General features: G+C 40.8%; 2 protein-coding genes across 2 annotated transcripts in view; one reads left to right on the forward strand and one right to left on the reverse strand.

Annotated features, from left to right (window-relative positions):
• The window catches only part of LOC135074685 (adenylosuccinate lyase), a 55,076-nt gene extending 51,211 nt beyond the window's left edge, over positions 1–3,865 (forward strand). The window contains exons 2-3 of the mRNA XM_063969051.1: positions 1,966–2,261; positions 2,778–3,865. Coding sequence (XP_063825121.1) covers positions 1,966–2,261; positions 2,778–3,792 — 1,311 coding nt within the window. The 3' untranslated portion in view covers positions 3,793–3,865. The remainder of the gene's footprint in view (positions 1–1,965; positions 2,262–2,777) is intronic.
• LOC135074696 (uncharacterized) overlaps positions 3,838–14,855 on the reverse strand; it is a 39,593-nt gene continuing 28,575 nt past the window's right edge. Inside the window, exons 5-9 of the mRNA XM_063969064.1 lie at positions 14,230–14,353; positions 11,296–11,406; positions 10,734–10,887; positions 9,996–10,208; positions 3,838–9,612 (exon numbers count right to left, since the gene is read on the reverse strand). Of these exons, the coding sequence (XP_063825134.1) occupies positions 4,193–9,612; positions 9,996–10,208; positions 10,734–10,887; positions 11,296–11,406; positions 14,230–14,353 (6,022 nt within the window). The 3' untranslated portion in view covers positions 3,838–4,192. The remainder of the gene's footprint in view (positions 9,613–9,995; positions 10,209–10,733; positions 10,888–11,295; positions 11,407–14,229; positions 14,354–14,855) is intronic.

A 14,855-nucleotide genomic window follows, 5' to 3' on the forward strand; every position in this document is an offset into this window, starting at 1 on the left:
TGAAGCCATTTCATTCACATTAATATACCAGGCTTAAAATAACTTGTACGAATAAGTAACACATGGTTGTGTTCATAAAATAAGAATACAAAGCTTTGCCCCAAAATAGCGGCTCTACATTCCATAGTACTTTAACTAGGACACGCATCTGTGCACTGAATAGTTTATAGTAGATTAGTCGACCACGATTACTGTAACTAAAATAATCGCACTTGTATTTCCTTTCTTTTTCACTGTGTGCTTTTGAGACAGTTTCGCTTTATGAACACCGTGTTTCATCGCACAGTGGTCTGGAGCTCAATAATCAAGAAACTCAGGAATTGAAAATTGTTTTGTCTCTGGTACCATTCAATGTTCCATACAAAAATATAGAGCTATGAGTAGCTTCACGTTTGAGACAAAAAAAGTTTATTTCTGAGTGGGAGACAATATTAAAAAAAATCATATTTTAGGACTGATTAGTACTAAAGGATGGCTAAGTGCTCACTCTGTGCTATAAATACTATAGCACTTACATAGCAATTATGTACCTATCCTTTTTTTTAATTTCTCTAAGTTTCTATGAGAATGTAGCTCAATTTTCCGACCACTGTGCGTTGCTCGACTATCGTTTACGTCTTGGTATCTTTTTCTTTTGTTTTATTAACAATCGTACCATTAGGGTTGCCAGCTGTCAGCTTTTTGTCGAATTTCTGCTTTTTCATTGATTGTGATAAAAATGCAATTAAACTCAACATTACATCAGTAATAACAGGTCCAGTACGCATTGAAGCGTAGTTTGATATTAGTTCGGTAATTGGTAGCTGTCTACGGGTGGTATCTTTCACTAGCCTGCCATTGTCTTGTAGTAGATAGTTAGGTATACATTTAAATTATTAACGGAACTATTATTATGTAAAACAATATTAATTATATTTGTGATCGCTTACTAATACTATAACTGCTACTACTTTAAACTTTTTACTTAAAATACTGTACCTACGTCACACAAAATAAGACTTCCCGCAGTATAAAGAATCGGCGGATATCAAATCGATGTAATGTGCACTCTTCCATTATACTCGTACATGTTCATACTGATTAACAGCCCGATCAAACTATCGGCCGACAAAAAATACTATAAATATAAAAAACACCATTCAAACAAGTAGAGAAAAGTATAGTTGCTTGAAAATATCGAGGAAAGTGGTCAAGTATTTCGAACTATTAAAATCAAATGAGCATTATAAAATACTCTACCTTAAATCATTTTTAAATTCCATTCCAACCAATCCCTAGAATTTGTCACACGAGTGATTACCATAACTGTGCCATGGAGCCATGGTTCTTTGTGGAAACATTACGAAACGGCTTCAAAACCAAATAAGTATTTACCTACCGCTTTCACTCTGCCCTATGCTTTGTTAGAAAATTGTCAACGGTGGAACTGGTGGAAGTCACCATCACCAATGATGTACTTTGCATTGTTGGCAAGAGGCCGTAGCAAATTTGGAGAATAAATAATATAAAATGACGTTCTTTATTGGAAAATATACCACAGAAAAGAAACTTTGATGTAGAGTTCTTAAATCTAACAAAACAAGCCAATATTTACAAGCGTATTTAAAATAATATCAATTTTTCAAAATTGAGGCAAAGGCGCAAAGCATTCGCCAACCATTATATCAATCTGACTTTGTAACTTTGACCTGCCATCTTCTAATAAAGAGCGTATTTTTAAGTCTTATTTGTCGTAGGTATTCTAAGGCCCGTTTTAAGTGTATGCCTGACGACTGCCCGCAGAAGTCACAAATGCTCGAGAGGTTTCGTATTTGAGTGCACGTAGAATACTGTAGTTTGCTATGCAGTCTCAGTTTGAAGCTGTCGATGCTAGCTGCTTCAAGCTGTCCGTTTATGACGAGGCTAAATGTGGACGTTTTTCGTCTTTTGAATTTGCTTTTAATTTATTTTGTTTCTCGATTCCAGGAGCTCGGCCTGGACATCACCGCAGAACAGATCGCGGAGCTAGAGGGCGCTATCCACGACATCGACTTCGCGTGCGCGGCAGAGCACGAGCGGCGCGTGCGCCATGACGTCATGGCCCACGTGCATGCGTTGGCGCAACGCTGCCCTAAAGCCGCTCCCATCATCCACTTGGGCGCTACCTCTTGCTACGTTGGAGACAACACCGACCTGATCGTGCTGAAGCACGGGCTGGACCTGCTGATTCCGAGGCTCGCTGCTGTCATCAGCAGGCTGTCGCAGTTTGCTGATGAGCATAAGTAAGTGTTGTTACTATTAAGATATGACAATATTCAATCGGTAGGTTTGTTACTTGTATCTGGAGCTATAAGTAAATGGTTCATCGATATACGCATCTGGATTCTGAATAGCTCTAGCTCTGCGCTATCCTAATGTCTATGGTTTGCAGCTGTTTACAGCGATGATCATTGATCTAGGTAAGTGAGTTAAAGTTTGATATTATGGTAAATCTGATAGACTTGTAAAAGCTGTACCACAATGCACACACTACAAGTAGCTACCTACATGATGTTTTTATAATGATGTACGTTTATACGGTAGTCGTGATTTCAAGCATCCTGTCAAGTGCACGACACCATTGTTTTGTTTCTCAACATCCATTCATATTGCTTTAAACAATATACGAGTATGCTACGCAATAGGCATTTTACTTACAATAAACATTGACCAAAATTAAATGCAACAAAAAAAGACAAGTTTGTATGAAGTTAATTGTTAAAACTTGTAGTAACCTTGCTTTATGTCTCTCATTTCAGGTCAATTCCCATCCTCGGGTTCACCCATCTCCAGCCAGCTCAACTTACTACCGTTGGAAAGCGAGCTGCTCTATGGCTTAGTGACCTTCTGATGGACGAGCGTGCACTCTCCCGAGCCAGAGACGACTTACGATTCCGCGGAGTCAAGGGAACCACAGGTACCCAAGCCTCTTTCCTCCAACTCTTCAACGGAGACAGCACTAAGGTTAAAGCCCTCGATAAAAGAGTTGCAGAACTGGCCGGATTTGACAAACGCTACCTCGTCACCGGCCAAACCTACTCTAGGAAAGTTGACTTGGAAGTCGTCGCTGCTCTATCAGGGTTAGGTGCAACAGTCCACAAAATGTGTTCGGATATTCGTATTCTTGCCTCCCGTAAGGAACTCGAAGAACCCTTTGAGGCATCCCAAATCGGATCAAGTGCTATGCCTTACAAGAGGAACCCAATGAGGTCGGAACGTTGCTGCGCCCTTGCTCGCCATCTGATAACTTTGCACGCGAATGCAGCCAACACTCACGCTGTCCAGTGGCTGGAACGGACCCTGGATGACTCAGCTAATCGTCGTATCACCCTTGCTGAAGCATTCCTAACCGCTGATGCTACACTACTCACTCTCCTGAATGTTTGCCAAGGCCTAGTAGTGTACCCGAAAGTAATTGCTCGTCATATAGCCCAGGAGCTACCTTTCATGGCTACAGAAAATATTATTATGGCTATGGTGCAAGCTGGAGGTGACCGTCAAGTGTGTCATGAGAAAATAAGAGTACTTTCCCATGAAGCAGGTGCCCAAGTGAAACAACACGGAAAGGATAATGATTTGATTGCACGGGTTAAGAGTGACCCGTACTTTGCACCTATTATTTCGCAGCTGGACAAAATCTTGGATGCCTCAACCTTCATTGGAAGAGCTCCGGAGCAAGTCACCGAGTTTATCGAGGAAGAAGTCGACCCTGTTCTTTCAAAGTATGCACTTGCTTTAGCTGAAGTAGAAAAACCCGTCGCATTGAATATTTAAATATGATTGGGAAAAATATACATAAGGGAATAATACAAAACTACATTCATTTTAATAAATGATATATTTACAATTACAGCGTATCAATTCTAAATTAATTTATAAAAATACAAAAGCATGACTTTACTATTTTACAAATCGTAACATATTAATAAACTAGGCAGTGGTAACTTATGTTCAACCGATGAATTGATAGAAGTAAAAACCCTTAGCAAGACAGAAGCGGAATGTAAATGATTAATAAATAACTACGAAATAACATTAACAAAATCAAACAAATAAATAAGCTTCTAAAATTACAAGAAGAGAGACACATCATTATCTTAATTAGTGAAAATTGAGATTTTATTGATGGTAACATGTTTTCAATGGCACAGATTTAACGATTTATCACTTGTATTTAAAGAGTATTGGTAAGAAGCGTATCACCCTGGCAAGCAGGTCCTTGGCTGGGCCAGTTACATGCTCCCAAGCTTTCGTCGAAGCTTAGTTGAACTGGGCAGTTAAAAACGTGAAGAGTGAACCTCTGCTTGGTACAGTCCCATCTGCAAGCGTAGAATTTGTTACATTGTTTGGGATGACGGAACAACCCAGCCCTCTGGCAATCTACGGAACCCTGTAGAGTCTCGTCTCTGCTTCTCCAACCACCAGGGCCATATCTATCAAATGCTTGAGAGTCTACAGCCGAAGCTTCGCCTCCCGCTTGCTTCGTAATTACAGTAGGCGCCACTTCTTGATTTAACAAGACAGTTTTGTATGTAGGTGCAACCGTCACAGACTTAATTCTTGGCCTAAGTTTAACAATCTTTTCAGTTGTTGAAAATACGGCAGATGTGCTTGAAACATAACCGTTTGAGTAAACTTGTTTATCTCTAGACTCATAGCCGTCTTGAAGATCCTGGTAGTATGAGTCATCAGGCACGATGATAGGATTCAATGTAGAAGAGACAATGGGAGCAGCTGTAGCCGCTGTACGTATTCTGGCAGTCTTCTGGGCCCATTGGTTGTCGTTGATATCACCACGACCATCATAATCATTACTGTAGTCATCGAAGTCCTGTTCTGCTTGCACATTAGGTCTTCTTCCTTTGAGAACTAGGACAGGCGATTGACAACTGCATACAGCACCCAATTTCCTCACGAGAAGAGGGTTGAAGTCGTTTATTTTGGTCACAACAGCAACCTTAGGCTTGGTTCGTCGCACCGGTAGGTAAGCAGGTGATGGAGTAACTTCGACTAGTTCTTGTTTGTATACAGGCGTTGAAACCCGTTGTGGTACGGAATATGTTTGACTGCTAACTTCAATAGGTGCCGATGTTGTGTAAGAAACTTGCGATACAAGCCCAGCGTCAGGTCCCACTATTCCAAATCCAAGTTGGTTAGATTTGGCTGTTTCAATTACTATGTTATGTTTTCTTTCAACTGGCGCTTGGTAAGTGTCTACTGATGCTTCGTAAGGATTATATTTAATCTTAGATGACTCAACATTTTTGTATCCGAAGCTTTCGAAATTGGCAGCGCTTTCAGTTTCTTCAGAAGGAGGCAAATATTCAGGTGCTTTGTATTCTGTAGTCGACTGAACGTATTTGTAAGTAGGAGCGCTCGTTGTATATTTAATAGGTCTGTACGTTGTGGAAACAACTGGTGCGGCTGTGGTGTAAGAAGCAGGTGACACAAGTCCAGCGTCTGGGCCTACTGTACCGAATCCAAGTAAATGTGACTTAACAGTTTCAACTACAATGTTTTGCTTCCTTTGAACTGGGGCATAAGTAGACGATACAACAGTGTCTTCCGCAGATTTGTATTCTTGGTATGGATTGTATTGCACTTTAGAGTCGTATCCATCGTAGTTGTTGTATCCGAAGCTTTCAAAATGTACTGTCTTCGAGTTGCTATCTTCTTGAGGTGGCAAATAGTCTGGAGCTTGGTATTTTGTGGTCGACTCAACATATTTGTAAGTAGGTGCCTGTGTCGTAGACTTCACGATAGGTCTAGCGGTGGTGGGAGGTGGGAGATAAGAGTTATCAACTTCGTATTTGACTTCAGAAACCGGAGGAAGATACTCACGAGTAGTGGCGGCTGTAGAATATGTCGAAGGTTTGTAAGTGGATGAAACAATGTATGGTGTTTCTGTAGAAAGTACTGGTGGTAGATACTCTTCGGCTTTGTATGCAACTTGAATCTCAGGGGACTGGTATCCGACTTGCTTGTATTTTGTAACGACTTTCTTAGGTTGCGTCACATGAGATGTACTGAATGAAACTTGTTGTACAGGAACAGAATCGTACTGTTGAGAGTATCCAGATGATTGGTAATCACTTTGGTCTTGAGTTTGGTGGTAAACTGCACTATTATGCTGAACTATGGGAGTCGAAGCAGTAGACACTACAGAATAAGATTGTTGGTAATCAGTTTTTGGTGGAATGTATTCGGGAGCCTTATATGTGTCTTTCTTTGAGGAGTCGTACTCACTGTAGTGCTCTTCGTAAGCAAGAGTTGACGGGGAAGTAGATACAAACACTACTTTTTCTGTTTGCGCTGGCACATGAGTTTGGTGGAATACTTGATGTGACACTACACTAGCATCAGAATAAGATTTAGCAGCATTCAAGTTTTCTTCATTTCGTTGTATCTCCGGCTGACTATACGAATAACCCTCTTGGCTGAATTGAATGTTGTGGTGAGAATACGATTGGTCGTCGTTGGTTTGGTATTGCACTGGCTGACTTATGTGAGTTACTTCATGTTGAGCTACAACTGGCTTAAAAGTTTGAGTGTAAACAATAGGAGTGGGCTTTACATAAGTTGCTGGCGTAACAGCAGGCTCAGAGTATTTAAATAGGGGGTTCTCATACACAGAAACAGTGGGTTGTTGATAAGAAACTTCCACTTGTGGGAGGGCAGTTGAAGATACCGGCACGTATTTTTGTGTTTCAACTTTGTGGATTGTCTGGTGGCTGTATGTCTGTGGTTTATAAGTTGATACTTGGATTGGTGTAGGAGTAGTATACTGGATGTATTCCTTAGGACCTTCTTCGTACTTAACCGCAGGTTTGTTGTATTCATACCCTGATTCTTCATAGGATACCTGTGGTTTCTGATACTCGTAACCAGATTGAGCTTCGTGCGAATATGTGTTGACTTTGCTTGCTTCTACCTTGTGCAGAGTCTGATGACTGATCACTTGAGGTTGGTAAGTCGACACAACTTGCTGAACAGCAAGCGCTGGTTGAGCAGTGGTGTAATGATGAACTACTGATGGCTGTTCATAAGAAACACTTGATTCATATGAGCCGACATCAACAGAGGGTGTGTAAGATTTGGTCTCAGTCTTGTGAATTGTTTGATGACTGTACGACTGAGGTTTGTATAAAGACTCTACGTAAGTTATCGGAGTCGGTTTTTGAGTATACTTGATAATGGGGTTTTCATACACGGTCACGGCTGGTTGATAGGAAATAGCTACTTCAGGACTGGCTGTAGATGACACAGGAACGGCGTGTTTAGTCTCAAACTTGTGAATAGTCTGATGGCTATAGACCTGAGGTTGGTAGGTCGAAGACACTACTGGTGCAGGGGTGGAATATTCGAAGACCTTAGAACCTTCTTCAAACTTGATTTCAGGTTGTTTATATTCATATCCTGACTCTGAGTTTTGCGAATAAGCATTGATTTTGCTGGCATCAACTTTATGTAACGTTTGATGACTGATGACTTGGGGCGCGTACGTGGAGGATACAACCGCTGGCTGAGCCGTTGTATACTGAACAATGGTTTCTGGTTGTTGATAACTGATTTCAGATTTTGAGTAATCGTTGCCCACTTCAACTGACGGAGTGTAAGCATGATTGGTTTCTACTTTGTGAATGGTTTGGTGACTGAAAGATTGAGGTACAGTAGCAACTGTAGGCTGAACGTACGTGCTCACTGATGGCCCAGTAGTGTAAGCCACGATTTTCTTAAAAGGCTCTTCATAAATCGGTGTAGGTGTTGAATATTCAAATCCTACAGATTCTACTTTATGAAGCGTTTGCTGACTATGACTGAAGCCTTGAGGTTTGTAAGTAGAGACAGAAACAACAGGAGCTGGGGTCGAATATGTGACTCCTTCCTCGAATTTAACGCTCGGTTTGTTGTAGACATAACCAGATTCTGATTTAGTTGAGGATTGAGTGGAATAATCACCAGATGAGTATGAGTAACCATTGTCTACGTTTATGCCCTGGTTGTAATCAGATACTTCTACCTTTGGCGTAACGTATTGTTTCACAGCAACCACTGCTGGTTTCACGTAAGTCACTTCTGGTTGCGTATGTGTGAAAATTTGTTTGATACTAGTTTTAGGAGGTTCAGGTACAAATGTTGTCCTGTACGTGGTTACTGGTATAGCTGTTGTAACAGCGAAGGGAGTTGCTGTGGTAGGAATTCCTGAAGATGTTGGAGTGGTCGCGAACTCGTATCCATCTAAATTGTTTCCATCAGTGCCAAGATGATGGATGGATACCGCAGGTTGCGATATGTATGACACATGTCCAGGGTGCACCGTTTGGTGAGTAGCACCGTGGCTCACTGTAGAACCAAAGCTATACCCGTTAGAGCCAGCTTGATAATCACCTTGGTTAGAGTAGTCAGCGTCAACCAATGTGGTCTTTCCTACTAAACCCACATTAATAGCACCAGCTGTTAATGTGTGAGAAGCTCCCGTGTAAGCCTTAGAGTCACTCAAATAGTTTCCTGAATTAGCTATACTGTAAGTTCCGTGATCTATGTTCAGTTGGCTCTGAGAACTGCCGCTTAGTCCAGCATTAGAACCAATGTGACCATCAGCCCTGTAGACTCCAGCTACGTATTTTCCAGCATCGTCATTTTTGTATGATCCCGAGTAATCAGCATTGTAGGCACCGGAGTTGTCTTTATATCCATTGCTGCTGTAGCTGTATGATCCAGAGCTACCGCTGACATCGCCATTTCCGCTGTAAACGCCAGAGTTTCCAGTACTATAACTGTAAGAGCCGGCATTGCCATTGTATCCGCTACCAGATGTTCCGGATTCAACGTAGGCTCCTGAATTGTCATGAGCATACTGTCCACTGTTTAGTTCCACATACTTTCCATCGTTACCTCCCTGTTCGACATATTTGCCACCATAACTTCCAGAAGAAGAACCTGAATACCTGTTGACGTCATAGTAATCGCTCGATTGTTTGTAACCTGAGTCGCTGTGGACGTATGGCGCAGCCGGTGAGTCTTCGTGTCTGTAAGGTTCCGCGTAATCTCCCGACGGATCATGCACGTACGCTCCAGAGTTATCTTCGTAACTACCACTTTCTACTTTCTGGTATTGAATTTTTGCCACATTTCCGGAAGAATATCCATTGTAGCCATTGTATTGTCCATTCTGTTGCAAATTGGACTGAACTAGGTTTTGAGCCTTGCCATGACCATGTTTGCCTTGAGTGGGGAGCCTGTAATCATCTAAGATGAGAGAGCCGCTGGTGTACTTCTGTTCATTGCTATACTTCGTCGGCTGGACTAATCCGACATTGCCCTGAGTGAAGGTAGCGTCGCCTACTTGGTATGCCAAACCTTGACCGTCTCCAAATCCAGAGGAACCGTGACTAATTTCAAAGCCCTGGCCTCCCGAATAGGCACCGTTAGAAAGTTCCTGGGAGGCGATGAAGTTGGAGTCCAAAGAGTCGTCTTTGGTGAGGAAACCGTTCTGGATACCGACAAGGTTGTCGAGAGAGGCGCCGGAGACGAGGCTCTGGTGAGCCGCCACGTTGATGGAGTCAGCTGTCTGGCCTTGGAAGCCTACTGCACCTGTAAGTAACGATGTGTCATCTTTAAAAAGAGGTAATTCGTTTTTTCAGTACATACTAACTAGTTACTTGTAAACTTACTAGGAAGTAGATATTATTTTAATGATTAACTGCAAACTAAAAGAAATACAATATTGAAACATGTTAAGCGATATTATAATCTTTACGAATCTTTCCTTTAAAAACCCAGCTGAAGGATGATATACAGTGTCTCAAAAATACAACCGCTCTCCCAATCAACCAGTCATCAGGGTCAATCTGAAAACGCTGAGCTTCGAAGTTCAGTACTATGCTGAGATTGGTACTTTTTGCAAATGTCAGACTTTTTTATCGAACAGTTATAAAATCAGAAATGTAAATATATAGCAATGAAGACCAAATTACCACTAAGAGCAGCACCAGAGAACCCGTGCGCCTCAGCTTCGTATCTTGCAATGTTTCCACAAGCTGGTACCAGCCAGGGCCAGTCGCACTTAAGTCGGGCTGCATCGAAACCAAGTCCGAATGGACAGCGGAATTCGTAAGCCGTGAGCGGTGCCTTCCCGTGGTCGAGACATGCGAAGAACCAACGACAGTTCTCAGGGTCGGCGTAGTAGCCTGAAATAATGCAAACGTTAAAAAACTAAAAAAAAAAGAGAATAAAAGCTTCAAGAACTTTAAACGTAAAGAAGGAGCGTTGGATGCAGGCTACCAACTAGGAATCATTAGGGAAGACCTATGTTCAGCAGTGGATATCCTATGGCTGAAATGATAATGATGATGAAAATTTTCTTGGTTGATTTCCACTGAGATAGGTACTATGTGGATTTGGTGGTAACACGTTCCTCGAATATGAAATCGGCAGTCCAATGCCGACTCCGTTGTGCTATTTGTCACTTCAACCCAGAATGACGGTAGTTCTTGTTCTTGAAACGCGATTAATGCTACCTACCTTCATGTTCAGGGCAGATGAACCTGGTCTGAGGCACGGGAGCGATCTTAGAGGACCCGGGGCAGGCCTGCGAGTGCGGAAGGCTTCCTGGCCACACGCACACTTCGTAGCGCTGATAGCTTTGTGCTATTGTCGCTTCAACCCAGAATGACGGTAGTTCTTGTTCTTGAAACGCGATTATTGCTACCTACCTTCATGTTCAGGGCAGATGAACCTAGTCTGAGGCACGGGAGCGATCTCAGAGGACCCGGGGCAGGCCTGCGAGTGTGGGAGGCTTCCTGGCCACACGCACACTTCGTAGCGAGAGTCGAAAGCGAGACCAGCTGGACAGTCGAATTCGAATACCTGTAATTAATTGGTTTTGTAATAGGTAATCTTGCACTTTTAGGGTAGGTACAGTCGATAGTACCTCAGACTATACATTTTGTTGCAAAATGCAGGCTATTTTGTATTGTTCTCGCCCGTACAAGGTACGTAGCAGTTATATATTGTAACTGAGGGGCTTAAAATATTAAGTCTAATTACTTTACTATACACATGACTAATCAATAGCTCACATTTAATAGAGCTGTTACTGTGCAGCAGCCGCTAGAAGAACAGACTGTGAACCCTTTGTTGGCAAATAAATACTTTTTACTTAACTTTAGGTACTTTAAATACTGTTTGCTTAGAACAGGTATACATAATAATGAATTGTTTCAAAATAACAAAGGTGTTTTATTTTTCAAATCATCAAACAATTGGACCACTTACGGTGTATTCTGGAGAGAGTTGGTCGAACTTAACGCAGCGGTAGAAACGGGCGCAGGAGCGTGGATGCACGAAATAGCCTTGTCTGGAACAAGTGAACTCTGTCCGCGTGTCCTGTAATCAAAATAATAATTAATTAATAATAATAATACACATTATGTATGGCGTCGGTCCACCTTGTGGGTGGACGACCCAGGCTGCGTTTTCCGGTACGCGGTCTCCATTCCAGAACCTTGCTGCCCCATCGGCCGCCAGTTCTGCTTCTGCGTACTATGTGCCTTGCCCATTGCCACTTCAGCTGGCTAATCCGCAATCTTGCTAATCTTGCAAGGTGGACCGACGACATCATAAAGGTAGCAGGAAAGCGCTGGACGCAGGCCGCTACCAACCGGGTAACATGGAAAGCATTGGGGGAGGCCTATGTTCAGCAGTGGACGTCCTATGGCTGAGATGATGATGATGACATTATCGTATCTCGAAGGGGCCTCTGTTGGATCTGTATCCCTATGAACGCCTTCCAAAAGAAGCCGCCGCCACAGGAGAGACGATATTTTTTGGAAATAAAATAATAATTATTTTATTTCTTAAAAATACACTTTAGTTAAATCAGTTTAACAAAGTTAGGAAGGTTTACTAAGGCCCCGTTTTTTGATTCATAGTTAAAATAACAAATTGTTAAATTTTGCTACTAATGGTTAAATGTTAACAAAATGTTAACTAATAGTTAAAAAATGTATTAAAAGTCGAGCTAACCATTGTTCGAAAAACATTTTTTTCTGATATTTAACCACTTGTCATTTGACATCTGTCAAATTTGACCATTGGTTATTTTAACTACGAATCAAAAAACCGGGCCTAAGAGGATTTCAGATAACTTACTAGTAGTCCCCAAACTAGGTAGTCCTGCCTTTTGGGGACTTGAACTTGGTACAATAATACTAGTAACTACTAGTAAAGTACTAGTGACTGATTGATAATGTATTTTTTTGAAGCCACGATAGCCGAACGGTGAAGGGGTTCGGACTAGCCCACTCAATCGGTTGTGAATAAACACAAAAGCTCTACAGAGAAGTAAGTTCACTCTCGCGCCAAGAGATGGCGCTGCATGTACCTTAAATTGCGATTTCATTTGATTTTTTCCAATAATTTAAGTAATGCAGACAGACTTTCTGAAATTTTAAGACTGAAGGATTTATATACTAATTATTTTATGTACATACATTTAACAATTTGCTTGTTAGTGTGAAATTTTTGAATTCGGCTTAAGCTATGCAATGGCGATGCCGAAAAAAATTTCATCCAACAGACACAGTTTTCTTTTCAAGTTAATTTTAGTTTAGTAGTAGAAACTATAAAACTACCTACCTAATGTAAGTAATATTTATTGCTATAAATTAGATTTATAACGTATTTTAAAATGTATGTATGTGTAATGGTATTATGTAAGTCTAGGTATTAAATAAAAACAATGCGCTTAGACCCAAAGTTTAAAACTATTGTTTTAATAATATTAAAACACATTTATGCCCGTTTTCAACATCAATCCCTAATTTATAAGTGACCCCTATGGTAACACATCCTAACCTCAGAACAGGCATTTTGTTTTCATAGGGTTCACTTAAAAATTAGGAAATGATGGTGAAAATGGGCATTAATTTTTTATCTAGCGGTGCAGTTTATGGTGTTTATTTTCCAAGTTATGTTAGTTTTTACCTTTTGTGAATTCCTAATGTAGGTACTACTATTTTTTCATTGCTGCTCCGCCCTTATTAGTCGTAGCCAGATGTTCTGTAGCCTATAAACCCTTCCGCGATAAATGGGCTATACAACAGAATCATAGTTTTTCAAATCGGACCAGTAGTAGTAGACCTACTGAGATTAGAGCGTTCAACCAAACAAACAAAACGGTTCTTATAGTACCATATTCTAGCAAAAAATATGTTTTTAAATAAAGTCAAAGTCAAAATTTCTTTATTTGTATAGACTATTATATAGTGCTTACAAATCTTCAAATATTTTGCTCTTAAGGAGCCTCTACAGGGTGGAAACGATAAGTGATCTCACTCGATTATTTCTAAACTATACAAGATATCAATAAACTAGTTACTGATCCTGAAAGTGCTTCATGAGCTCTATCAAACGGTATAATAATAAGTTACAGAATAAACTGGATCTATACGAAAATTCAATGTTTCCAGCTTCCATACATTTGGTAAAGTTACATTATTTTAAAAACTACACATGATATTGTAAAACTGATTACTGATTCTCAAAGTGCTTCACAAGTTCTATCCAATGGTATCAATAATAGGTTACAGAATAAACTGGATCTATCAAAAAATTCAATGTTTCCTTCTTCCATACATTTAGTACTACCACAGTCATATCACTCATCTCTTGACAATATTATAGCAAGTAAAGCCTAAAACCAATGTTTTCCATGAATATTATTTTAAATAAAAATACAATTTACGAGTTTATTTTAAGAGTTTATTATTAAATAAAAACAAATACTCTACTAATATTGTGTGTCTGGCATACATTTAGTATAGAAGCTGGAAACATTGAATTTTCAGATAGATCCTGTTTATTCTGTAACCTATTATTGGTAACGTTTGAAAGAGCTCATGAAGCACTTTCAGGATCAGTAACCAGTATTTCAATATCTTGTATAGTTTAGAAATAATCGAGTGAGATCACTTAACGTATCACCTACCTCTCTTATAGAGTGAATGACGCCGTCGGAGTCCACAACCTGTGTGATGCGGTAGGAAGAGACATTCTAGCTAATACGTTTTTTTTATTTTTGAATAAAGAAAATTAAATACCTCACTTATAGAGTGAATGACGCCGTCGGACTTCATTTACTACATGATGCGGTAGGGAGAACCCTTCTAGCTTATATTTTTCTATTTTTTAATAAAGAAAATGAAGTACCTCTCTTATAGAGTGAATGACGCCGTCGGAGTCCACAACCTGTGTGATGCGGTAGGGAGAAACCTGGAGAGCGTCCAGCGCTCGCGCGTGGCCTGGAGCTGAAAGGATCTCGTGTTCCAAAGACCTGGAAAGGATGGTACATTTATAATAATAAATAAATATCCTTGGACATTTTACACTGCGCTTCTAAAGCCTGGTCCGTGAGCACGTAGAAAGTCCAATGACCCCAAGCTACCCATCCTTATCGCTCGCGCGTATTTATATTGCTGTCGCGACTGTGCGACGGGCGCCCGCAGTGAGAGCAACCCAAACTAAGCAAAGCTTGTACTATGGATACTAGACAACGGATATAAACATACTTAAATACTTTTTTTTTGTAAATACATACTTATTATACATAGAAATTAATTTATAAATATTAATTTGGTGTAGGCCATGACAACTTAAGACAATATGTTTAGTGGCTCGATGGGCTAAGCCTAGGGCCCTAGGCCGGCTTTTAGGCCTCAGCCTCGAACTTAGCGGGCAGCGGGGCGGCGGCGGCGGCGGCGCGGGAGCGGCAGGATCTTATGCGTAAAATCAAATAGACCGGTTCTCGAAAACAGCGGCGCGGCAGCGGGGCGGCA

The sequence above is a fragment of the Ostrinia nubilalis genome, chromosome 9, assembly GCF_963855985.1.
Source record: "Ostrinia nubilalis chromosome 9, ilOstNubi1.1, whole genome shotgun sequence".
In the NCBI taxonomy this organism is placed as follows: domain Eukaryota; kingdom Metazoa; phylum Arthropoda; class Insecta; order Lepidoptera; family Crambidae; genus Ostrinia; species Ostrinia nubilalis.